We start from the raw sequence: 24,978 nt of genomic DNA on the forward strand, positions 1-24,978 counted from the left end.
TTCATCATTGGTGCTCACATGCAGAGCAAGAAAAGGACCACGTGCTTCCCAATCAGAACACACTGGGGACTCTGCTCTCACGGAACACTGCCTTGCTACCCCCAATGGCTGTGTGACCATCTTGAGGGGGACAGTGACTTTTCTCATTTGAGATCTTTTCCAGTTTAAAAATTCCACACCCCACCCATACCAAGAGGGCATGAGGCCTGGACAGGGAAGCCTTGATTATTGCATATCAGGGCGTCATGAGAGTAGGCGGGGGCAGGCCTGGTGGGGACACACTGGCCCCCTGGGGGCAGAAGTTCTTCGTAGGTGGTGACAGGGGGAGAGAACCTGCTTTCTGCATTGAGCCTTATCTTCTTCCTCTCAGAAGCAGGACCGTTCCTTCAACTTACATGTAAAGCTTGTACTAAAGGAGTACAAGTGACTGATACTGCCTGAATTTCCCCAAGCTCGTGCACTTGTCTTTGTTTATTATATTAATAAATACTATGCAACTAATGTTCCCATCTGGCAGGGCAGAGAAAAGAGCATAAAGATGAAGTTGTGGTTGCATCTCTCAAATACTAATGAAGGTGGTACCCGCTTGGCATGGTAGAAAGGTGGGTCTTGATTTTAGAGTTCTTAATTAAGAACTGCCAAGTGACTAATATTAATTAGGAAGCCAGCTGTATCCTTCAGTTTTGTGGTATATTTCGTCTTAGAAACTTGTGAAGGGAGTAAGTTGGAGCCTCTTGTAATCAATCAGCCCATGAGCAATTATCTATTAAGTATACTTTGTGTGTACAGCACCAGGCTATGCGGACAGAGATTTATAAGATGCTGTCTTTGCCTTGAGGATCTCCATCTAACTGAGGAGTGTGTATCAACAGAGAGAGCCAGTATTTCAGGACAGTGAAGTAGAAACATCCTCTGGATGGTATCAGTGGCATAAGGGGGAGTAGAGCAGTGCGGTGGGAGGGAGCTTTTCCAAACTACACAGGGGCCCTCCCTCTGCCAGGGTCGCAGGAGCCTGCCAGTGTAGGTGATGGGGGGTATTATATCCCCGGGTATGGTGGGGTGGACAGAAGAAGGTTGAGGACCACCCAGCAGACTGGAAAGTTGGAGTTCAGAGGAAGGAACAATGATCATGGGCAGAAATAGTTGAGATGACTACAGCTGTGCTCTAAAGTGGAAGGACAAGATTTCCAATGAGTGAGGAGCCATGGGCAGCCCACAGAGGTGGAAGGAAAGAGAGGAGGCCACCCTGAAGTAAGGGGCATCGTGCCAGTACGTCCACTTCAGCTCTTCAGTGCCGAATCTCTTCACCAGCTGTTGCATCAGTGATTCTGTTAGTGCTGCTCGTGCCTACACAAACACATTATTGTATAGGGGAATATTTCCTAAATGTTTTTTGTGCTGTACACCATGCAGTGGCCACATACAGCATGTACTTGCAAGTTTAATCTGCATTGTTAACATGTTCTCCATCACTTTCTTAAGTCTAGATATTCAGCAATACCATGTATCAACCCATGATTTGTAGTGTTTTCCAGTTTCCCTGGTGTAAACACTCCTACCGTGGCCAAGGTAAAACTGCCAGCAGGATGTCATTGAACATGGAGTTGGGAATAGTGGCCAGTGGTACACCATTATATTCTGTTTCTGGCATAGTGATACAGTAGCTGCTAATAACCTCAAGAACATAGAAAATAATAACATGTGTAATGATAAGAAAATTGACTCAAAATAACCTGTACCTACTTAAAATGTAAAAAAAAAAAAAAGCTGAAACATGGCCTTCTGCAGAGACTTAGTACCCTGAGCTAGAGATGGGGGGAGTGGTTGAAGCAGAAACTCCGTCCACTATGTATTCCTGACATGATCACTCAGCTCCTTAATAAAATTATACCTGGAATGAGGGGCTTAACATGAAGCACCTCAAAATCCTCGTCCATGTTCCGACTTTCTAAGTCTCCTTTGACATTGATGTATTAATATCCACTGAATTCTAGTTCCTTGAATCACTAGCAATTGAAGAAGGATTATATGAAGATTCAGTTGTAATGTACTTTCTTTCAACTTTGCCTTACATAGAATGTTAATTTTCATAGGTTTTTTTCCAAGCTCAAATTGTAGTTCAATTTGCAGTTCTCTCTTAATTTCATACCTGGAAACTGAGATCGCTGAGTCATGTCTATAGATGGACAGTTGTGTTAAATCGCCTGGCGGAGTGCCGTGGGTCTTCTCATGCAGGGGCCTTGGGTCCAGAAAGCTACAATTCTCCATGCTCCTTTACAGACTTTCTTGGCTAGTTTGTATTTCTTCCAGATGATCCAAGGAGAGCTCTAAGTCAAGAATCCTTAACCTCGAGCCTGAGACGTGGTCGTTCACAAGTCATCCACATTCTGGGTCGACATCCTCAGATTTAGACTCATCTGAGGGAGCTGAGTTTGATGAGCTTTTCTCTCCTCAAACTCTGCCAATGAACTCTTTCTTTTCACATCTATTCTAATTGAGTGCTGGGTTCCGTTCAGGTTGCACTTTTGTGTGTGTGTCAACCTTCTCTAGCCCTAGTTTGTAAAAATAACCTTTTTTTAATAAATCCAGACATCCAGAGCAATCTTCTTCCCAACTAAGAAAGTTTTTCACTGAGTGTTTCGGAATCCTACCTGTTGCTTAAGATAAAGTCCTGTATCAGTTGCCATCTTCGGAATGCTGTCCTAATGCCATGGTCCTGAAATCCCTATTACCCCAAGCACAGTTCCCTTCAGAGAAAAGGAAACCTTGGAAATAGCAGATCTGTGCTTTTCTTTTCATTTCGTAACTTGGAGAGTTTTACTAACCTCGTGGCATCATCAGCCTTTTATTGAATTTAAATGGCTACGTGTGAATGGTATCTTTATAAAAAATAAGTACGGAAACTTAGGAGAATGATTTTGCTATATCCAATAGCACTTATGTTATTATAAGGTTTAATATTTTCCCTTAAAAATAAATTTAAGGATGTGAATTGATTTAAAAGAAACTGTATAGCAGCATTCTAGATGATAGATTGACATCACTTGCAGTTAATAAAAATATATGCATAGTAATTAAAATTGAAAGCTTACATCTGTGTACATGTACAGTCATCTCAGGGAACACCTCCGGGAAACATGGCTTGGCGGAGATGTTGTGTTAGCGGGGGCTGAGACAGGATAAGGGAAACAGACCTATTTCTCCCTGGCTTTAACATTCAGTAAGGGCTTCAGGTTTAATTTTACTGGTAAGTTTTGTTGACAACAGGATTTTTCAGCCTCAACACCATTGACCTTTTGGGCTGGGTAACTCGTTGTTGGATACCGTCTTTTGCACTGTAGAATGTTTAGCAGCATCCTTGGCCTCTAACTATTAGATGCCAGTAGCACACCCCCAGGTGTGACAGTTGAAGATGTTTCTAGACATTGCCCAATGGCCCCTGGTGGAGGGGAAAATGGTGACTGGTTGGGAACCACTGTGTTATACATGAGTCGTTGTGTTGCTTTTGTTATCCTTGTTGTCTTAAATTGTTACTTTGTTAAGTATGCATATTTAAAAGATGCTGTACTTTTTGAGATGATGTTGTGGCGTTTTTGTGACTATCCCTATCACTCTCCTATCCCAAAAATGAAAGTGGCCCTGGCCCCTCCTAAGACCTGCTGGGGCACACCTAGTCCCTTCACTGTAGAGGCTAGTTAAGTCTCCGCCCTGGATGTCAGTTCCCAAAGGCCTCTCCTTCGTAAATGAAAGACAGGATCTTCCCTCCCCTCCTCCTATGTTTCTAGCTTATATACAGATATGCTTCATTTTCAGAAAACCCAATGGAAAATGATTTCATGTGTTATCCCTTATTTATATCAACAGGACTACATTTTTGCAAGGTATTAATTTAAATGTATTATCTCTTTTAGCTTCCACAAAAGTCTAATGATGCTGGTTAATATCATTTACCCTTGTTTTTTTCATTGAGAAAAACTGAAGCTTAGGTTAAATGACTTGCCCCAAGCCACACTGCTAAAATGGCTTTTCTGTTAAAGAAGAATGTCGGAAGCAGTCTGTCCCCAAGCAAAGAAATATTTACATTAATTATGAAACGCAGTATGAATTCATAACTAGCCTGTCAATAATTGTGTTTATGATTATGTGGCAAATACTGATGCTATAACTTTTGTTCAAAATTATAAACCTAGTTATAAAATTGTAAACTATGATTAATAACTGTTTAAAAAAATACTTTGAATGTAAACGTGAAAGAAATTTACCAAAATACTAATAGAAATTATGTTTTAGTTGGAGACTTCTGGCAGTTTTCTTTTTAACCCTCTTCTGAATTTCTAAATGGGTTGCAATATATTTCTATTTCTTTGAAAAAATGGAATTTATAATTTACAAATGAAGAAAGATAGAGTTTGCATTAGTGCCCAAGTTCCTTTTTCTCTATAATTCTAGCTAAGAAATGTCCATGTTCTGCACACGTACAAGTGTTCATGTGTCAGTGTCTCTGGGGTCAGCAGTCTTTCAGAGTCGATTTGCTGTACCCTGGGGCAGAGGGCTGGCCTGCCACCTCTGGTTGAAAGAAAGAAACGTACAGGATACGTCCTTGGGGTACCCCGCCAAAATAATATGTAGTGATGGAAACAGGCAGTAGGTCTGCTCCTTCTCTTTGTTGTTGTTGTTTTTTAATACAAATGCCTCTGGGATGAGATTGAGCCTTACCAACCGAAAAAAAAGGTCAAGGAACTTGCTGTGTGCCTAGATTGGTTCACTCTTAGTGACAGAGTTACAGTCATGCATCACTTAACGACACGGACACGTTCTGAGAAATGTGTCATTAGGCGATTTTGTTGTTGCGCAAGCATCACAGAGTGTACTTACACGAACCTAGATGCTATAGCTACTACACAGCTCGGCTATATGGTGTCCTAATCTTATGGGACCACTGTCGTATATGCGGTCCGTCGTTGACTGAAATGTCATTATTCATGACTGTACTCATGTCGCCATCACAAAGGGGTAATTGATAGTGAACTAAGTCACCATCAGCCTTTCCACTAGTGAAGACTCATAACTATAACCAAATTGACAAGACTGTGAAGTGGAAACGTGGCGTACTTTGTTACAAAAGAAAAGTAGATACTTGTTTGCTGGCAGAATGTATAGAACATTTTTAAACTACATAAGTGCTATCTCAAATGATTTTTTTTGGTGAGGAAGATTGGCCCTAAGCTAACATCTGTGCCCATCTTCCTCTATTTTGTATGTGGGACGCCGCCACAGCATGGCCTGATGAGCAGTGCATAGGTCTGCATCCGGGATCCGAACCTGCGAACCCTGGTCCTCTAAAGCAGAGTGTGCAAACTTAACCACTACACCATTGGGCCAGCCCCCTCAAATGATATTTTTATTTAAACATCCTTCAATCTATGTCTATCCGTTCACTTTAATTTCTTATTAAAGTGCGGTTTAAATTAACCTCTGCGGTTCTGTATGATGTTACATTCCTGAGTGATTCCTCTTGATAGGGGGATAAATCTATGGTTCCATTCTGAAAGAGCTTCTTTTTAGCTTCTGGTGTGTGTAATTGTTCTCGTCAAATGCTAGCTGTTTCTCGATTTAATATCTGCTAAAATTTTCTGATGCTTTTTGCTTTTTTACTGTTTTCATGTGTTACGCTTAATTTGAAATGGTGATTTTGGTTGATTACCTACCCAGCATGATTATTTCCCTTAAGTACAGGGGAACTTGGTTTGCCAGTTTTGTCCTCCTTGTTCGTAATGTTAGGTGCGCACAGCTCATCTCAGCATTAAAGGAACCACTCTCCTTCCCTGTGTTCTGAACTCTTTTCTTCTGGCCTTGATTCTGTGCCCACGTTTCCCACAACTACAAAATTCCCGAAGAATATGACCTGGTGTGGAATCGTTTCACATGTGTTTATGGTATGTGTGATCTTCACATCCGTCAGTAGATAGTCTTCTGCACTCACCAGAAGCACTGTGTCATGTCTGGAAGAAAGTTTTTAATGTTATTTTTAAAAAGCTGTAGACATTTTAATAAAAGTTTCTTCTCAGCTTTTCTCTGATGTGTATCAGGAGGAAAGTACAGTAACAGAGAATACGGCATTACTGCAGCACGCCTGTCTGAATACATTTCAGTTCATTGAGCTAGATTTCCCTGAAAAGGGAGTATTCTCAGCCAAGTCTGGTCTAAAAAGATACCCAGAGTGGTGAGCCCAGATCTTTGGTGCCTGCAGGTGCTATTTTCTTATCCTTAATATTTTAAATTATTCTCTGGCACCGTGGCAAACAGGATGGAGGCTAATGGCCTGATGAACAGTAGCGACGCCCAGTATCAGATGGGCTGAAGCTGCATACCCAGTAAGAGTGGGAAAGCCTACAATTGTTCGTGGCCGAAAGTTCATAAGCCTTTGCGCTGGTGACCTCTGAGGCGTGGCAGTGACGTGGTCTCTCTGAGGACCCACAACCTACTTACAAGCAATTGCAAGAGCACAAAGCACAGAAGGCATATGGAAATTCTACTCTCAAGCTTAGTATACAACATGCAAAATGAATTTTTCATATTGGGTTTTAAAAAATGGCAACATTCCAGCTTTCCCTCGCTGGTGTGCCTTTTGGAATTAGTGCCCTTTAAAGCAGCCAGAGGGGGGAATGACTATCATGTAAGCACAGTGGTGTTTGCAAGTGAGAGCTATATGAGAGGGGATGATGATTTTGGAAACATTATTCTGGGTGTCGAATTGAATGAAACATCATTACTGAAGGAAAAAACATCCAGAAACACATTGTTAGTACTTTCTCGGATTTGGGCCTGGAGAACCATACTGTGAATTGAATGGAAGATAAATAGAGAGAAAAATAGCAGATTAAGGGGACAAACAACCAGGGGGAAGAAGGGGCACCCGCTGGCCTCAGCAGAGAACATATAACCAGCATCTGATGCATTTCCTTAAGAATCAGTGTGTTTGCAAATTGTTCCGTTGCATCTTAAAGGAATCTCATCTGAGTAACGGAGAGCTGACTAGTGAACATAGTTGGATGAATTCCCTCAGTACTCCTGAAATATAACAGAGCAAGGAACAGTATAATGAAAAATAACAGAGAGAGTAGCTAGGGGCTTAACTTCTGATCAGTGTTCATTACAACAAATGACACTTTCCCTGCAGAGTTACCATAAAGATTATTGACTCTTACGTAATGTGGTTCCCATCTGAATAGACCTGAGAACAGCTTAGCCTGTGAACGGAGGAGCTGAAGCAAGAGGAGGACTGAAGATGTACTCAGTACCCTTATTCATTTTTTCAATTAGTGAAATTTCAATTGTGAGCTGCCCGTTCAGAACCCTGGACAGAGCAAAAGAGAGCGAACCTTCTTCCAGGAAGACCCTCCATGATATCTTTGGCATAGACTAGCATGGTTTTATGTCGTATTCAACAAAGACCAGGCTCAGAAAGTGACTAAACTTGTTGGTAGTTTTATATCCAAGACTCCCTCCTTACATTCTCTGCCATTTGATATTTTCCTCAAGCATACATGTTACAACATTTAAAAACATGTATCTCTTCGGGAAGAAACTGTGTTTTGTAGAAAATGTTGGGCACACAACCATAAGGCATTTTGCAACTCTGGTTTCAACCAAGTTTAGAATGGACAACCCAGTTCTGAGCACAGTGCATAATAGCCTGGGTTTACTGGGCATCCGTTTGGTACCTGCTAAGCACTTTTTGTTATTTCGTCCTCCCAACAACCCTGTGACGTGTATACTGTTATGATCGGTCCCATTTTCCAGATAAGAAAGTATGCTCAGAGAGATTGGTAACTTCTCCAGGGTTACCCAGCTGCCAGTTATTAGAGATAAACTTCAAAACCAGGTCTCTCTAGCAATCTGCCAGACATTTTTACTTCCACACAGGTGTGTGTGCTCTCCCTCCCTCCCTCCCCCTCCCTCCCCGCTCCCCTACCCCTCCCTCCCCCTCCTTCCCTCTCTCTCTCTCTCACTCTCACTCACACACACACACACACACACACACATACACACATACACACACACATAGGAAAAGCAGTCTGGATTTTGAAATCAGATACACCAGGGCTTGGCCCTTTCTTTTCCATTTGATATAAGATCCTACAAAAGTGACTTAACCTCTCTTACAGTGGTTATGATGAAGAAATGTCTCATGTCTCACGTGTGGCCAGACACAGTGATAGGCTCTTTACGTGATTTCCTCATTCAGCCCTCACAATCGTAAACGGTGCATCCAGGTGTAATTCCTGTATTAAGATAAGAAAACTGAGGCTCAGAGTAGGCCAGGCTGCACAGCCGCTAAGTGTGTCCAGGACCCTTATGTTCAGCCCTTATTCATGAGTCGGACCAGCCTTTCTCACTGTGGGCAGTTTCAAAGTCCACTCTGTGAAGTGTCCCCTACAAGAGAGGCTCACCATCGATATCCCCAGAGGCAAGGGTGATGTGACAGCCCTCAGTGACATGGTCGATACAAGCAGAGCAGGGAACCCAAAGAGGCTCGCGGGTGAGGGGCTGTGTCATTACAGGGAAAGAAGCAGTGGTATGTGGGAACAAGTCAACATTGTCAGGCGAACAATGAGGACGTGTGTGGGAGCTCAGTAGTGGACGAGTCTATGGATCTCACTCTTCCTTTAGTTTTCGGTTTTGTATTTCTGAGTTTTATGGAAAAAGTACCTCAACAAGGAATGGGAAATTTAAAAATACTTTGTCCCTGATGCAGGCAGCAGATTTCATATTTGTCCTCTCTCTCTTCTAGGCACCTTATTCTCTCCTTTATAAAAGCCTGATTGTGATGTCCCACCTCGGGGCCACCTGCAGTGGGCTTCTGTCATGTCCCTGCAGCCCACCCCTGGGCCCCCTGGCCCAGAGATCAGAGACGGGCAGGGAGGGGGAGCATCAGGAGGTGCCAGAGGCTAGATTTAGTGTTTGCCACTCCAGAAGAGCACAGCTCGGGGAGGAAGTCCGACTTGCCTGGGAAATGGCAGAACTCGTGAATTCCATGGCCTGTAGCTCCTGTTGCCTGAGCCCCGTCTAGTGTAGGCCCCACGGATGGTGCGCTCCGGCCAGTGCGGGCCAAGGGCCTGTGGCTCTTACAGTTGTTTGATGTTTTCTTGCTTTAGGGGAAGAGAGGGACTAACTATACTTCCCTCCACCCAAGCAGTCTTCATGGACTTAGGAGTTATTTGTATTGGCCAGAGGACCTTTCCAGGCTCATTCTCAGAACTACTACAAATGACTAAAGATATTGGGAGAACCTCTAGATAAATGGGGTTACTTAGAAAAAAAAATATGGAGAGAGAATGTGCGTGTGCATGTGTGTGTTTGTGTGTATGTGTGTGTGTATATTCTTCCTTTTTCTAAAGCAGTGAAAGTAACCAAATGGCAGTGGTCCATCAACTTTCAAAATGCTTTTCATCTAAGTCCAAGAAGATGGCTCATTGCACCATATTCACGTGGTCTCTATCTGTGCTGTGCGATGTGGTAACCGCCAACCACATGGGGCTATTGAGCTCTTGATTATAGCTCATCTGATCGGGATGTGCTATAAGAGTGAAATATTCACCGGATTCCAGAGACACATAGTACAAAAAATTTTAAATGTATATGATAAATATACTAAGTCATTTATCATTAAATTAATGATAAAATAGATCACCCATTTGTATATTGATTACATATTAAAATGATTATATTTTGGATATATTGGGTTAAATAAGATATTAAAATTGATTTTGTCTGTTTCTTTTTACTTTTTTAATGTGGCTACTAGAAAATTTAAGGTTACATTTGTGGATCTCATATTTCTGACAGAGCTATTCTATACGTATGTGAGAGTATAGAATATGTCTCTACAAATTGGAAGTACCAATATGGTTTAAAATGAGATTTTAAAAATAACTTTCTGAAATATTTATGAGGGGAAAAAAGGAACTCATTGTAGGTATTCAATATAGTAGGTACTACTGACTAAAAGGGGCTTATTTTACAATTCCGCGGAAAATAAGTTGATCAGCATTCTTGATTAATAGCTATTTAGGGGAGAATATTTTTTCATGAGAACTTAGGTCAGTTTAAGTCAATTGTTACAGAACGTGGTTTGTTAATATTTGAATAACTGTCGGGCACTCATAGCCTTTGTGATTTTTCACCCAAGTGTCATCACGTGGGCCGCATCATGGTCACAACCATTCAATGTGTCACAACCACAGAGCAGCCCCAGGTGGTGATCCACAGAGGCCTGGTCTTCTGGCATCTCTACCGCATGTTTCTCCTTTCACTTCACGTTCACCATCTGTGTTTAGGATGCTCTGACACCTTCCAGGAGTGTTTTGTGGGTGGGATTCCTGGATAAAACACTTGAGATTCTTGGATGAAAAGGTCTGTTGTGACAAGCTTTAGCTCTTCTCTCCTCTTCCACAGCCACAGTTTTGTGAGTCTACAAGGCCTCTTGGGGCAGCAAAACACTAAAGACTGAGCCCCGAGGGAGAGTCCAGTCCTCCTCTTGACGTATTCCTAGGGTGCCCACCTAGACATATTGCCGATGCGTGGAATCCTGTACTAGATCGTTTTTAACATCAAGCATAAACCACAAACATCTTGGTTCTTGACATTCTTGCACTTGAAGACCATAAATTTCTCTGAGAGTCTTAAAAATCTGATTGAAAAAAACTAGGAGGAAGTGGATGACATATACTAAATGTGCTGAATATATCAGGGCTAAGAGTATTTTTTAATCCTCCATTCCTTTTTGGAGTATGTTTTTGCCACAAAACTCAGAAACATGAACATGAAACTAAAAGAAAGGTGGAATCCATAGACTCATCATGGATGTCTTCTCTGTGATTCTTTTGACAGTTGTTGGCTTGTTCCCAATACCACTGTTTCTTTGCACACCCAAAGCTGATCTCCCCCACTTCTGCTAGCCTCTCCTTACCATTGGTCAATACTTCTAAGATTGGGGTCAGGAATGGAGGAAAAACACAAATCAGCTTGCCATGCCACGTTCCAGGGATGGAGTTTGCCACTTTAGAGAGAGCCTGGCTTAGGTGAGGGAATTCGGCTTTGCCAGGGAAATGGCCTAAGAGAATGAATAGAGTTTAGCTGCCTGCATCGGCTTCTTCCTAAAGTCCACCTGGTGAGAGCCTCGTGGCTAAAACACTGTGGGAGTAAGTCCACCCCTAGGTAGATGGATGCTTTCTGGTTTTGATTCCTAAGGTTATTATTTTTTTTTCTCTCTCTCTTTGCTCTGTGTGTAAGTGGAACATGACTCACCTTATGGAAAATCCATGGACAGGGAAGAGGGGCAGATGATACAATGCTGGCTAAAATCTCAGGCATCGTGACGTAATGTGACCAGAGCACAGGGGGCACCTTAGGTTTCATTTAACATGATTTTGCTTAAGGGTTAAATGAGTTGATAAAAGGAAAGCACTATACAAGGTTTCATATATAATGTGCGTAAGTTCACTAAAATGGCCAAGTCTGAGCAGCTTGAAGCTGTTGCCTGGAGTGCTCCAAGTGGGTTCTGGGTGCGGTCTAAGTGCCCTATCGCTGTATGAGGGCGTGCGTGCTAGATCGTTACCACTGCTGTTTAAGTCCAAACACCCCACTTTCTGTCTAGGGAAACAAATCACCTGGTTAGTGGATTTATTCCAAAGGCTTCCAAGTCCCAATTCAGTGTTGCTTGCCCTGCACTCTGGAACTTACCGGCTTATGCTTAAATCAAAAGAGATGTCTAGCTTTCTGTTGACCTGGCCGTGAGTCACCTGCGATGGTCAAATCATCAAGTCACCTGGGCTCAGAGAAACAGAGAGGGAGGAATAGTCTCAGGAACAGAGAGTCCAAATTGTTAGCCCCAAAGAGGAGGAGAAATAATAATAGTAATACCTCTATATGTGCTTTTACTATTTGTCCTTATAGTAAAAGCAAAACAAAGGAAAAGCAAAGGCCTCTGTGTTTAGACACAAGTATTCCTAGTTCTGTGACACTAGCTCTGTATTTGTAATATCATTTATATCTAGAGCCACAGGACAAATGTGCATGGTTTTGTTCGTGTGGTATTGTGTAAGGCTTAAATGAGTGACTGTATAGAAAATGCCATAGAAACTTCATGTGTAAATGCTAATGTGTAATAAGTGTTACGTGAGTTTTGCTATTGTGATCATTAGCTTGATAACTTCAGAGGTCATGAACAATGCTGAGCTGTTCGTGAAGGAACCACATGTGGCCAGAAAGACTCTTATCCTTCCATGATAATAAATATTCATTCTGATTTTTAAGTTGTTTGTCTAAAGGAAAGGATTAAAAAAAAAAACCCACTGTTTTTATAATTTTCATTTTAACTTAATTCTCTTTTATAAACAATTACTATCTTCAGCTTTACCAGTATCAAATGTGATTAATGTGCAGTAAAAGCCTGTTGTACCTTAAAGGAATTTAATGGGAACCCCTGGTTACAGCACTGTGAAAGAGGATCTCCACATGAAGATGAAGGAATGGGCTCCCAATGGCCTCAGAATGGCACCCTGGAGCATTTACTGCCCAGTCTCACCCTTAGCCTTTCAGCCTCAGAAGTCCTGCAGAAACTGAAGAGAACACAGAAGAAACTGATAGAGGACCCAGAATTCCATAACAGAGGATAACTGCCCCCAAAGAGTAGAACTCTTGCCTTGGCCTGCATAGCACGTATTCTTTGGGTAGACAGCTCTAAATGGGAAGCTGATGTATAATTACTCGGAGCACATGGAATTGAGGACTTTGGGAAATGTTCCTTGGCTAAGATATTCTTTCAATTCACCAGTGAATATTTATTGGGTGACTAGTGTGTGGCCAGCACTGGAGGAACAAAATGATTAAGACTGTCCCTCATCCAGTTGGGAAGACATTCTCGTAGTTGGATATTTCTATTACATCCTAGTAAATGCAACAATGTATGCTTTCCTTCAGTCAGTCAGCAAACGTTCATGGCATGCCCATGGCATACCAGTCACAGAAGATACTTAATAAGACAGACAAGGTTCCTGCTCTCTTGAAGTTAACGTTCTATTAAGGGAGGCAGGAAATAACAAGTAATCAAATAGACAAAATAATGTTGTGACTGTTGGTGTGATGGAAATGAATGTAGTCAAAGATAGATAACGTGGGCAAAAAGATCTCTCTTAGGAATTCACATTGGAAGTAGACCAGACTGATGTGTCAGTCAGCACTCAGCATTCCTTTGATTGCAGGAAACACAAAGCCTAAGAGGAGTGGGGATTATTTGGTTATTTTATACTAAAAATAATCCAACAATACGATAGACTTCAGGCATGACGTAATGTCAGGGCTCACTGTCATTGGACCCCATCTCTCTCCACCTTTCAGTTCTGCTTTGTCTGGGCTGGTTTCTCTCCCAGGCAGGCTCTCTTTACAGGATGTCAACATGGCTGGTAGCTCCTATTCAAGTAAAACAGGAAAGAAAGGACTTTTCTTCCCAACGGTTTGTGCTAAGGTCCTAGGTCTTTCTCTAGTTGGCTCAAATCGGCCACAGGCTCATGTGTGAACCAGTTACTGTGCCCAGGGTAAAGGGAAGGGGTTGAGACTGAGTCTTGTTTTGACACTAAAACTGGGTCAGCATAGCCATTCACATCAAAGGTATTTAAGCTCTCTGTGCATCCATATCCTCACTGTAAAATGGGGATGGTAATAGTGCCTATCTCAGGGAAACCTGGGGAAGAACATTCCAGGCAGAGTGGATGGCAAGTACAAACCTCAGAAGTGGGTAGGGGCCTGACTTGTTTACCGCATGGGCTGGGGATTGGGAACGTGGAGGGTAGTGGCAGGAGGCTGGACCACACAGGGGTGGTGCCATGTTTGTTTTCTCTGCTTCCTCTAAGAGACAGAGCCCTGTCCGGGCGTGCATAGAACTCCCAGCCCAGGTCCTCGCTGCCTCTCTGGAGGATGCTTAGATGCCCACTGCCAGCATTTCCCCATGACCAACACCAGCACTCTCCTGATGGACAGATTCTCTCTCCACCTTTGTTAATACCCCTGGTCTGGATCTGGTCTAGTCTTGCTGACTAAGAGTTGTGCTGTGTAATTTGGGGGGACTTTTCATGTTTCTGCTTTAATCCACTTTGTGTTGATGTTATCATTTAACACTGAGAGAACATTCTTATTGCCTTTAAATTCAGGTTTTTGGGTAATGCCTCACTCTAACCCCAACTGTCATAATCTCTCCAGCCAAGTCTGGCAGGATGTGAAATTTAAAGTGGATTATATGATATGGACAAAAACAATAATTTGTGCTTATACAGTGTTAACATATGTCCACGTTAAGAGATCTTTTAGATAATTACTGTTTCGCTTTTAAGAGCCAGATTCAAGTTAGTGAATTTTAATAGTAATATTTTTTTAGGATTAATTTTTGAAGGGGATAAATGCACATATAAAAGTAATTCCTTCCTTCATCATATTTATGAATAGCTTGTATATCTATGTGTTTATTACAAACACATACAAACATATATGGTAGGGGCATCTCTTTTTTAATCTCTATGAATGCCAAGGATTAGATCACAAAATAATTCTTTTCATAAAAAATATTCTCCAGTGCTCCAGGAATGAAGTGTATTAAGGAAGTAGCTTGTTTAGAAAACTTACAAATACCCTTAGACTTGTTTCCCTTTGGCTTTTAGTTTATTCTGGAAATTGCAACATTTAGCACTTTGCAGTTTAATTTAAAAGGATTACCTATTTTCTTAAATGCTTAAGCAGGGAAGCAAGTTGCAGTTATCGATTTTTCTCTGCATGTATTCCGTGAAAGCTGTATTTGCTCCTTCCCCAGGGAGCACACCCCCTGAACTGCATGCTTGCTGGTGACAGCTCAGGCCTCTGATACATAACCGAAGACCTTGCCTAATATCCTTGCAACTGCTCGGGGAATTTTTATTAAGTGAGAGCATCATTAGAGTAGACAGGATGATGAAGTTTAATGAGCATCTTTTGTGCATGAGATTGTTAGTTTTGCTCTGCCAGCATCCTCATTTCTCCCCTCCAGTAGGGCAGATAGTGAGTCTAGAATATATGGGGTATTTTTAAACCTGCTTTATATTTTTTTGTTTTTGTATAGCCTAATATCTGTCCTAAGCCAGGTACAAATTCCTTTTGGCTATATGGATGCCATTTGTACGTGTATGTTTATACTTTCTTTTTACGTTGTGTGTTGGGGACGGAGAACAGTGAGGGTTATAATGGAGAAGAATGTGGAAGACATGTATGGCCATTAGTGAGTTGCACGGAACCATCTCTTGGAAGTTTGATCTCAAAAAATCATTGCCTTTTGAATTAATGAGACTTCTCATGGGAATATGGTAACTGTTAATTTTTTTTCCTTTAAGACTCAGCAATTTATGTGTTAAGGTTCTGTCACCAGCCCCTCATAGCTGCTAGATGGGATAAATAAAGATATTGCAAATGCTTATTAATAATCCAGGCTTCACACTTTGTCCACAGATTTATTTGGGGAGATTTTAAATTTAGCATCCTACCATAAAATTACAGATTATAAACAAAATTATTTCTCTCCATTATTGTCACTGGCCATATACTTAGATTTTAAAATTGGTTCTTTTCTTGGTCTGTATAAGGACTTTCCATGGAAACACCCAAAACAACAGGAGGGATGCATATGACATGAGCAAATGACTTAAGAACAGCATATTGTACCTCTCATGTACCTGGCATTCTGAAACACAATATTTACATAGCACACAATGTGCTTCCAACATTCTTGCACAAAAGAAGTGAAGTCTGCAGTCCCTGCCCTCAAGAAAATGGTAGACTTATTAAGAAGACAAAACTGAGAAATCCAAAAGGATGGGAGACGAGATAACTTAGTGCATTAAGAGTTTGAACTTTGGAGTAATTCCTGGGTTTGATCCAAGTCTAAACTTCCTAAGCCTCAGTTTCCTCATTTGAAAAATAATAATAAAAGCCCCTGCCTCATTGGATTGTTGTGACGTGAAGGCAGATTGTATGATATCAAGGCATTCTACTGATGCTTCGAAATAATGAGCCAAGAGCAGGAATCACTTTATGTATCATCAAAGACTCAATGGTGAAATCCTGATAAATCTGAGAGTATTTTGTGAAGGCAGAAATTGGGGTGGGGTTGGAGGAGGAAACGGTGAAAGACCTAAAAATATGGATGAGATCTGAATTGCAGACAGGACCCAGGCTGGCATTCCAGGCAGTGGTAACACAGATCGGCAAAAATCAGAGACACCCAAAAGAATGTTGGCTGGCAGGGAAGGCGATTCCCAGGCCTCCCACTAATTTAGCCCTTTTTTATTTTTCAAAGCACTTCAGTGAGCCTAAGCCAGTCTGATTGCTAAAGCACCTGTGAGGTAGACAGTGCGCAGATATTCCCATTTTCCGGGTAAGGTAACAGGTTCTGGAAGGATATAGGACTCAATAAGTTTACTCAGCTAACAGGTGGAAGAACTCACACTTGATCGATCTTTCCTGTACTCCACACGGCCTCCTCTAGACCAGCATGACTGTACTCGTGTCAGTTAGGAGAGAGAGAGAGGTGAAATTGGGTAAGTTAGACATTATGTGGCATATTCTGTGGCTGCTCTATGCCACGTACCAGGCAGGGTATTTGATCCAGTGGGCAGTGGATGCTGTTTTCTATGTATTAACTAAGGGGGGATTATTTTGTCAGTTGTGTGTAGGACGCATTGGAGGAGGGAAGGGATCAACACCAAGGAGACCAAGAAGGAACCCGTTATAATAATCAAATGGCCATGTGATATGGGTCTGTATTAGGGTAGAAGAAAAACAGAATGGATAAAATCATAGGATGATGGAAATAAGAATAAGCATAAATCGGCTAACTGATCCATTGAGTTATGAATGTTTTGGGAAGCTGGTGAAAGCTGTGTTCCCTTTCTGCTGAAAGATACACATACAGCTTTGCTTGGAATTTCAGATGCTTCGCTGGTCCCAGGCTAAGAATTTCTAAGGTAGAGGAAGCTTCAATCAAACTTGTTCATATGATGACCGAAAAAAGAGGCAAAGTCAAAATGACTTGAACGTTCTGATCCTGAAGGTCTGGGGATGTAGAGGACAGACCTGTGGAAGTTGGGGTGGGAAACTATTATGTGCTTTGGTTGGGTTTAATAACTAAGCGTTCCAGTGGGAATAAGGCAGAGCAGGGGTTGAAGATGGCAGTGCCTTGGAGGGCTGCTGCTCAGAGATAGTTGTTGAAGCTACAAAATTCGATGATCTTTCTAGGGAAGAGAAGACAAAGAGAGAGAAGCAGAAACACAAGGGCAGAAGAAGTCTTGGGAGAGAGGATAAGAACCAGGATAATGCACTGCAGCCAAGTGGGGAAATATTCAAGAAGAAAGTGGGTGTCCACCGTGACTTCATTGCTGCAGCCATGAAGGGGTTGAGGGTCTACAAGAGATCCTTGGATCCAACAGAAACGATAAGACTCATATAGATTTTTTTCCCTCAAAATGAAGATGCCCATATTAGATAAAATTTACATATCAGTAATAGAAAAGCATGGATATCATCCTGCTGAATATAACGTTTATCGCAAGGTTTAGTCTGATTCTGGCGGACTGGAGTTTTTGCTGTGTAATCTTAGATGTCAGTGAGCTCTGGTGTTCAGTGGCATGGAGCTTAAAGTGGCCTGTGCGCCTGCTGCTTTAACAAGATGCCTCTGAAGTGATCAGTCTGGTGACCCCGGCAGTCTGCGGAATCATTTCAGAATGTTTCCCCCAGAGATAGTCCTCAGGGATTCTTCAGGGGGCTGCTCAGGGCAGGGCCCACTCCCACGCAGACGAGGATGGAGAGCCCTTGTGAGCCGAGCACTGCTGCTTGCTCATCTCCCGCAGCGGAGAGCATCCACGGGCATCCTGCCTTTGAGACTCTCTCCAGTGACAGAAGACTGCTCATCAGAGTCTTGAGCATTAGTTGGTCCTTTCCTGTCACTTTAGATTGATCTTTTTTGATTTTTCCCCTCGTTAATCATCTCCCAGTTACCCTCTATAAACCTCAGATTTCCGGGGAGAGAAGATTTTCTAAGATTCTGTGCCATAGGGTCCCTCCATTTTCTGGGTTGAGCATTTTGCCCACTGGCAGCTACTGCCCCCTTGGTGACCTTGAGCCAGGCTCCCTTTGTCAACACTCAAGCTGGCCTGGCCAGATTTCAGTACCCACCAACAGCCTCCCTGAGAAGGGATCTGCTCCAAAGGCACATGACGGCAAAGCAGGATTCCTGGCTGTGCTCTGTGCGTGGAGGCAGCGTCTGAGAAGTGGAAGCAACTGGCCAGCTTAGCCTGAGTCTTGGACCTTCGCGAGAGGTTAAAGGCGGCAGCTGCCATTCTGAACGCGTGCTGTGTGCCTGCACGGACAAGACTTTTTCCATGTCTGGTTTAATCTTCCCCCAAGCCCTGCAAGGTAGCTGGGAATTTTCATCCTCATTTTGCCAATGAGGACATCAGACTCTGGCAAGTTAGTCGCTTTCCCAAAGTGACATGTTATTCAGGATGAAGCAGGGTGCTAGGGTGCAGAGGTGACTGAAGCCCTGGGACTGTACCCCGGTATCCCCAGGGCAGGGTGTCGTGGGCTTCTCTGGGGCAGGACAGGTGGACCTGAGCCGAGCACTGAGGGGACATGCTGGTTTGGGAGGTGTGCTTGTCAGGGTCTGAGGGTTGGTTGGGGTTCACCCAGGTGGAGGAGGTGGAAGGAACAGGCTGAGCAAGGGAAGCTGTACTCACCAAGGCCCTAAGGGAAAAAGTACATCCTGAGAGGAGGATATGGGGCAGTCAGGAGGACAAAAATCCTTGCTGAAGGCTGTGGGCTGTATTAATTAATCATGTTTTTTGCTTCCTATATTTTATGATGCTTTGACATCTTCGGGGTCTTGCTGGCTGTGGAGAGACTGTCCTTCCCTGGCCTAGCTTAACTCCTAGAGACAGCAAACAGCTTCTCTGCTAGCATGCCTTTGATATGGAAAACAACCAATACAAAGCCTGTACCTACAACCACCTCCTTTATCTAACTCACAAACCAATATTTCCCCTGCCCTAAGTCATCCCAGGCCCAGGTGCCAGACAGCTGGAGACCACCCCTATAGTCCAGAGCCCATGGAAATTATTCGAACTATCCAATCCTAAACTTGCTCAAACTTGCCTACCCTGCCTCACCCATTCTTCCCATGAAACCACAGTAAAGGCTCTGGGCCGTCCTCCCTCCTTCACTCCTTCTGCTTCCTGACGAACCCTGGTGCTTCCCCACATGGCCCTTTGTGCCATGGCCTGCCTCCTCCTTTTGGGAACTGCATATAAATATAAATAAAACTTCTTTCAGTGGCATTGACCTCTCCATGTCATCACTCAGTCACTTTTGTAAATTAAATTCTAGGTATATTCAAAACATGCACCATGGATGTTAGCTTCAGAGAATGAAGGGGGCAGGGACCATCCAATCTGACTGTAGTGGAGAGGGGACAGTTTGCCTGCCTGTTCCCATTCTTCTGGTCGAAACAGCACGCATCTTTCCTTTGGGCACACTTTGTGCCCTTTCTGAAACTTAATTTTTAACTTGTCCTTCTTTTCAGTGAGCTGCTACCTCAGAAATTTGCCATTTTTTCCTGCTGAAATGGAGCAGAATTCTCACTGATAGGCTGCCCTGTCTGGCCCAGAGAGGTTTACTTAGTGTATTAGTTCCCTGTTGTTGCTGTAACAAATTACCATGAACTTGGTGGCTGAAAATAAAACAAATGTGTTATCTTTTGTTTTGGTGGTCAGAAGTCTGAAATCAAGGTGTCCGCAGGGTTGCGTCCTCTTGGAGGCTCTAGGGGAGAATGTACTTCCTTGCCTTTCTAGCTTCTAGAGGCCGCCTGCATTCCTTGGCTGGTAGCCCCCTCCTTCATCTTGAAAGCCAGCAATGTAGTATGTTCAGATCTCTCTCTGACTCTGACCCTCTGGCCTCCCTCTTCTAAGGACCCTTGTGATTACCCTGGGCCTGGGATAATCCAGGGTAATCTTCCCAGCTCAAGATCCTTAACTTAATCACCCCTGCAGAGTCCCTTTTGCGATGTAATATATTCACAAGTTTTAGGGATTAGGATGTGGACATCTTGGGGGGCCATTATTCTGCTTACCACACTTACCAGATGGAACCCCCATGGCTGTCACTGGTAGAGCCAGGAAAGGAGCCCAATTTCGGACCCTAAGATGCTTGTCGTTACTGCTCTGCCACAGCGACGTCTCCACGTGAGAACAGCCACTCAGTCAAGTGCTGACTCCCGTCTGCCCACTCCGCTGGAGGAGTGAAGGGATCACGCAGACTAGGGCAGAGTCATCCCAGCTCTGTGGTGACTCACCCAGGAAGTGGGGCGATGCTTTTAGCTCTGCCTTAGTTGGGTTCTTCAAAGAGGATTAAAACCTTTCTCCCAGAGATGCTTGGGGATTTGGCGTGGATAGAAAATTCCATGTTATTTTTCAGAGGAAAAAGCCCTAAAGAAGTAAAGTGATCATAGAATTATCTTTATTTAGTCACTCTGACTATAACCCCACATCAATCCTCTTTTTCAACAAGCATTCACTGGCCACTTCCAGTAGGCTTGCCATGGTGCAGGGCTTATTTAAGCACCATGGCCACCAGGCGAGGAAAACGACATCGTTATTTTATAGATGAAGAAACTGAGACACAGTGGGGGTTAGGGTTGCTAATCATTTGCCCGGGACTGCTGTCTCCCATGTGGCCCTTTATAGTGTAGCCCCAAGAGGTCCAGACACACACTGAGGTCAGAATATTAAAAGGCAGGCGTTGGGGCCGGCCAGGTGGCGCAAGCGGTTAACTGCACGCGCTCTGCTGCGGCTGCCCAGGGTTCGCTGGTTCGGATCCCGGGCGCGCACCGACGCACCGCTTGTCAGGTGCGCCACGCTGTGGCGGCGTCCCATATAAAGTGGAGGAAGGTGGGCATGGACGTTAGCCCAGGGCCAGTCTTCCTCAGCAAAAAGAGGAGGATTGGCAGATCTTCCTCACAAACAAACAAACAAAAAAGGCAGGCATTAAATACTGGAACATTCCAGTTCCTTCCTGAAAAGGAGAGGAGCCTTGCTGAGTCCTGAGCAGCTTTTGCAGCCCTTTCTGAAATGACATTGCCAGATTACCACTGTCGGGGCCCAGCAAAACAGCCACTCCTTCTGGAAGCCTTCCATGCCCACTTCGGCTCTTACTCATTCAGGTCATGGCACGTGGCAGGCCCTTCCAAATCTTCTCCTCTCCCTCCCCTCACCTCTTATTTTTGTTGATACCACTTTCCTGACACTTAAGTATCGCCAGGTTTCCAGGTGCGTGAACCGTGGAGTTGTATTTCTGCAGATTTTTGTAACCCTTAAAGTTTGATGTTGTCATTGAGTAAGAACACGTGTATTTTTTCCCTTATGGGGATAAGGGTTTGGAAAATGGAGGAAGATCCTGAGGCTATTGTAAGAAGGCTGTGTAACTGAAGGTACTGAGACCGCGTGCATGCACAGAGCACACTCAGACCTGCGCTTTGTGCCAGGTGAGAGGAGCTTGGAGACCAGAGGCCTCCAGGACATGTCACACTGCAGCGCTAAGCTCTGAGCTTGAGGAAATCAACATCCTAGGAGGAGGGGAAGGGCAGGGACTAGTAGAGGATAGGTATGTTTCAGTGTGTTGATAAAGGTAAAGAATATAAAGGATGAGTCTCCTTGGGCTCAGGGTTTCTTCTACCTATTTGATGCATCTGGGAGAGATGCTGGAGGAATGGTGAGGGAAGCGGGTGCACACCTTGGGCCCCTCTCCCCAGATAATGCAGGATGATCTCCCTATCTCAAGAGCCTTAACTTAATCACCTCTGCAGAGTCCCTTTTGCCATGTAAGGTGACAATCACAGCTTCCAGGAACTGGGACAAGGACACCACTAGGGGTTGGGGCAGCAACAGCAGTAAAGCTGGGGTGGCTCAACTTTCTTCTCTGCCTGAACTAATGCTTCTTTACCTGGGACCCAGGCCCCCCCCCCGGTGTCCATGACATAGACTTCAGGGGATCAGTGGCCCTTTTCAAAGTGTGGGGGACGGGGACCTGTGTAGGTTTAAAGATCTGTTTTCCTGGGTAGCAAGTTCTCTTGGGGAAGGAAGTGTTTCTCCTGTGGGCACACAGGGTGGCCCACTGCCAGGCTGGGCAGGACTGGGCCTCCCTCTCCGTTAGATTAGCAAAAAGCCTTTTAAGCAAACTTCTACAGAAGTTGAAAGCTAACTTGCAGGCTCTAACATTATCTATCTAGGACATATGGTACCTCCTTGACACAAGAGATGGCCTTCTCCTTGACCTGGAAAACATCCCCAGAACCTGGCTGGACATACATTCTCCAGCTTGTAGGTCTGTCTGCTGCCAGCTCCAGATCTGCATTCTAAACTCCTTGGGAGCAGAGACCTATGGTCATGACACTGTCGGTGGAACCTGTTCTAAGGAGATGCTTGGACTCTTCTGGTGAAGATAGAATACAGTATAACCTATCAAAACCCTAGTATCCAACTTTCCCTAACCACTCAATCAGTGGGACAACTCTCTATGCCAGCTCCATCCCTTGGCCATCACCCATGGTGTTGGTGTCATCGAGAGCATCAGTATATGCCAAGTAGTGCCACACTGTGCATGGCCACCAGTTTGCCTGGCAAAATGCGAGCCTCAGGAGAGGGTGTCGATTCCTTGAGTGGACCTTAGAAGAAGGGACGCCTCGCGTAGGGAGGTCAGTCTTTGTGTCAACCCTCGTTCAGTTGGCACAAGGCAATTGTAACAAGCAGAGTCAGGCAATGCCTTTCCTCTGGAGGAACTGAGACCCCCCCACAAGGCTTTCTCAGGGACACAGTTATATCAATAAAAGGGAGTTATGGTTGAGCTGTATTTATTTTAGGATGGCTTTTAATTTAGTTTAATCAGAATTACTCATAAATTATCGATTAATTACTATCTGCTGTTCGGTTCAATCCTCTCAGCCACAGAGCTAGCTTCGCTCTGCGATGAGTGCCGTCTGCCGTAATTGTAGGGCACTTTGTCAACATTTAATCAGCAGTACTTATTAACGTGGCATTGATGTGTGGTCGCCATCCCAGCACCATCAATCATGCGTGAGCAGCCAGAGCAGGCTCGGACGCCATTGCTCTCTGTCACATTATCCAGCCCGTGGGCTTTTGGGCCAGACATGACGCTCACTTTTCACTAAATGGACACTCGATCTCTTCACTTCGACCCAATTTGTGTCACTGTCGACTTAAACACTCCGAGCCTTTTGAGGTTCAGTCTGGAACACTGGGCTGAGCATTATTGGTTCTCACAGTCCTGGATCTCTCTTCCTTCAGTGTTTCACACTCTGCTGAGTTAGTGTAAAATGCCAAGAGACTTGTCCAGAATTGGACTTCATGATGTGCTCTGTGTGTGTGTTTGTATAAAAGAATTTTAAATTCTTAAATGCAATGTATGATCCAGAGAAAACAGAAGTGATCATTTAGTTTTTTTTTTTTGGCTTACTGAATATTCCTGGAGATTAATCTGTTGTTTAAAGCTCTACCAGTAGAAGCTTATCTTGTGTTAGTAAGGTGGATCTCACTGTTTCCCTCCCTCTCTCTTTTCAGCCTCTACGGCAGACACATGCAGGCAAACCCAGAACCGCCGAAGAAAAATAATGACAAATCGAAAAAGATCAGCCGGAAACCACTGACAGCCAAGAACAAATAAGGGGTTGGCATGAGCTGGGCTTCTGGTCGCTTTTCTCATTGTGACTTCCGTTCTCTTCTGCTCTGTCCCACAAATAAATACAATGTGTGTGTGTGTGTGTGTGTGTGTGTTTTCTCCTTTTCACTTTCTCTTTCTCGTGCTTTCTACCTTACCTTTTAAATCCTTTTGGTAGGTGCTAGATTTTTATAAGTTCTTAAAACGATTTCCATTCATTTCCTTAAAATTATCAAAGGCTGGAAACAAAGCTGTAATTCAACTGCAAATTTCATAGTAGGCACAGGTTTCAGTTCCTTGAATAGATGTTCACAAAGTTGCTTGTTATCAAAAGAATAATTAAAATCATGTAATCATTTAAATGTCACAGTTAACACTGTTCATTCTGTTTATTCACATAACTCATTATTTTGCTTTATTAAAAGTTTTCCTTCACCACCAAGATATGCTAACTTACAAATGATTTTAATAAAATCTTGCATTTGTATCACACGTTGCCTCTTGAATAAAGAACAATCTGATCTTGGGGTATACACATTTTTGTTTACTTTTTTCCCCAAAATTATCTTGCCCAATTTTATTGGTTGTAGATAAGAAACTCTGAAACTTTCCATGAAAAAAATGCAAAATTAAATCAGAGTTAGTTTCTTCTGACATCGATTTGTCAGGTTTTTTTTTTTTTTCTTTGAAGACTGTTTCTAAATTAGGTAGGAGCAGAAAAACAAATCTCTAGGGGATTCTGCCAAAGGATTTTGGAATGCAGCATTTCTTAGCTGAAGAAATGGTGACTTCTGCCAGTGGCTGGTAGACAAGAGCTGTGAAACGGAGAGAGAAAAAAACTCAAGTATGTTTCTTGTCACTGCAGAAAATCTGCTCACATCAAAGCGTTCTTCTAAGTGACTTTGATGATGCCAAAGAAGTCGTGTTAATGTGCACACTCTTTACCACACCCAGTGTAGAAACTGCAGTTGCAGAGTCATTAAACACCCAGTTGTTTAACATCTGTGATAGGCAGCTTTGTTCTAATCAGCAGTAATAAGTATGTAAATGAAAATAAATCCAAGCAGTTTTGTACTAACAAGAGGGCTGCCAACACCAGAATGTCTTGAAACAAAAGATGTGTGAAGATGTCACCTACTCTCAGATGGATCGTGGTTACTCTGCGTCATCTCCTTTCAG

The 24,978-nt window shown here is 43.4% G+C and overlaps 1 protein-coding gene across 2 annotated transcripts in view; it reads left to right on the forward strand.

The window, feature by feature from the left end:
- The window catches only part of RSU1 (Ras suppressor protein 1), a 177,446-nt gene extending 153,155 nt beyond the window's left edge, over nucleotides 1–24,291 (forward strand). For both annotated transcript variants that reach the window (XM_004425333.3, XM_087420787.1), the window contains one exon: nucleotides 23,703–24,291. In XM_004425333.3, the coding sequence (XP_004425390.1) occupies nucleotides 23,703–23,805 (103 nt within the window). In that variant the 3' untranslated portion in view covers nucleotides 23,806–24,291. The remainder of the gene's footprint in view (nucleotides 1–23,702) is intronic.
- Nucleotides 24,292–24,978: the final 687 nt, after the last annotated feature.

This window comes from Ceratotherium simum, chromosome 32, assembly GCF_057802395.1.
Source record: "Ceratotherium simum simum isolate JZ-2026a chromosome 32, ASM5780239v1, whole genome shotgun sequence".
NCBI classification, from domain to species: domain Eukaryota; kingdom Metazoa; phylum Chordata; class Mammalia; order Perissodactyla; family Rhinocerotidae; genus Ceratotherium; species Ceratotherium simum.